The sequence below is a fragment of the Otolemur garnettii genome, unplaced genomic scaffold (genome assembly GCF_000181295.1).
Source record: "Otolemur garnettii isolate 467f Iridium unplaced genomic scaffold, OtoGar3 scaffold00268, whole genome shotgun sequence".
Lineage (NCBI taxonomy): Eukaryota > Metazoa > Chordata > Mammalia > Primates > Galagidae > Otolemur > Otolemur garnettii.
The window spans coordinates 1,053,499-1,055,641 of record NW_003852663.1 but is presented as its reverse complement, the minus strand read 5'-3'; the positions used below and the strand labels follow the sequence as shown (position 1 = coordinate 1,055,641).

The following is a 2,143-nucleotide window of genomic DNA, read 5'->3' as shown; positions in this document are numbered from 1 at the left end:
TAGCCTCCCAAGTGCTGGGATTACAGGCATGAGCCACCATGCCAAGGCTAGGCTATTAATTTGGGATATGTCTGTCTTATTGATGTAGACATTTAAGGTTATGGATTTTCCCCTGAGGAATACTTTTTCTGATTCTCATGATTTTGATATCTTGTGTTTCCATTGTTTTTCAGTTCAAAGAATTCTTTGCTTTCTATCTTAAATTCATTCTTGGCCCAATAATCATTCAATAGTAGGTTGTTTAATTTTCCATGACTTTGTATAGATTTGAGTGTTTCTCTTATCAAATATTTCTATTTTTATTCCACGCTGGTCTGAGAAAATACATAATATGACTTTGATTATTTTGAGGTTTTGAGACCTATTTTATAGTCTAAGATAAGATCAATCCTGTTGAATAGCCCATGTGCTCTTGAGAAGAATGTATATTCAGTAGTTTTAGGGTAGAATGTTTTGTAAATGTGTATTAGTTCTTTTGATTTAGAGTCCAGTTTAACTTCATTGTTTCTTCACTTATTTAATGCTTTAGATGATTTATCAAACTCTGACCCAGAGTGGGTGTTGAGGTACCCAGCAATTATGATGGTGCTATATATTTTGTGGCTTAGCTTTAGTACAATTTGCTTTATGTATCTGAGAGGTCCTGTGCCAGGTGCATATACATTTAGAATTGTTTAGTGTCTTCTTGTTGAACTGCACCCTTTATAATTTGATAATGAACATCTTTTTCATTTTTTATCTTTGATGGCTTAATGCCAATTTTATTTGATATGAGAATGACTACACCTTCTCTCTTTTCATTTCATTTGCATGGAGTGTTTTTTACCATCCTTCCAGATTGAGTCTATGTCCATCATTGTAATTTAGATGCGTTTCCTTAACAGCAGATATTTGGATTGTTTTTCTCATTCCTTCAGCCAGTCTATGTCTTTTGAGAGGACCATTCAGACCATGTGATAAGTGATAAAGTTGATGTGTGGGATGTTGATGTGTTCATCGTATTGCACAGTACCTTATTGCTTTCTCTTCCCTCTTGTGACATTCTCTTTTTAATAGTTGTGATTTTAGTGGTTCTTTAGGATGATTTTATATTGGTAGGTATTTATTGCATTGATTTGTGTATAAATGCTGTTCTGAGTACTTCCTGCAAGACAGGTGTGGTCAAGGAAAATTTTCTCCGTGTTTGCTTGCCTGGGAAAGAATAAATTTCTCCATCAATTAGGAAACTAAATTTTGCAAACTTCTAGGTTGGCAGTTGTTCTGTTTAAGAAAATTAATGGCTCTGTTTGACTCCTAGGTCAATTCCAACCATTGTTGAAGCTGCTCCACAGCCATTTCCAGGACCCAACCAATCATAGCTGCTGACCCCAGGATGGTGATCCATGTATATATTGCATCTTCCTCTGGATCTATTGCAATTAAGAAGAAACAACAAGATGTGCTTCGTTTCTTAGAAGCCAACAAAATAAGATTCGAAGAAAAAGATATTGCAACAAATGAAGAAAATCGGAAATGGATGAGAGAAAATGTACCTGAAAACAGTCGACCAGCCACAGGACACCCCCTTCCACCTCAGATTTTCAATGAAAGCCAGTACTGTGGGGACTATGATGCCTTCTTTGAAGCCAGAGAAAATTATGCAGTGTATGCCTTTTTAGGCTTGACAGCACCACCTGGTTCAAGGGAAGCAGAAGCCCAGGCAAAGCAGCAAGCCTGAGCCTTAAGCATTCTGCCTTAAGCATTCTGAACATGAGTTGCCACTGCTTTTATGAAGTAGCAGAATTATCTTGGCTTCAAAAGGAATAGGCTTAAGGTTGAAATAATAGATTAGTTGGTGTCTTCCCATGCAAAGAACCAAAATAAATAAATAATCAAAATGTGAGCATTGTGATGAGGAGAGTGGGAAATGAACATAAAATTTTACTAAATATAATACAATAGTGTTGTTATCTGCCAGAACATTTTATGTATGTTAGTCATTTTACAAGGAAAACACCATTCACCTTTTTTTTTGTATTAATATCTGCAGCTCAATATTGAGGAATTTTTAAAAGGAGATAAAGTGAGAGAGAAATAATCTGTCTCTTATACCAAAATAGCCTCATTAATTTTAATGAACAAGAATATGTAGCTTTTCTGATGT

At 35.4% G+C, this 2,143-nt stretch overlaps 1 protein-coding gene across 1 annotated transcript; it reads left to right on the top strand.

Moving 5' to 3' along the window:
- The first annotated feature begins 1,372 nt into the window (after positions 1-1,372).
- LOC100958886 (SH3 domain-binding glutamic acid-rich-like protein) lies at positions 1,373-1,921 on the top strand. The gene has a single exon (XM_003802967.3). The coding sequence runs from the start codon at positions 1,373-1,375 to the stop codon at positions 1,715-1,717; it is 345 nt and encodes a 114-aa protein (XP_003803015.1). The 3' UTR covers positions 1,718-1,921.
- Positions 1,922-2,143: the final 222 nt, after the last annotated feature.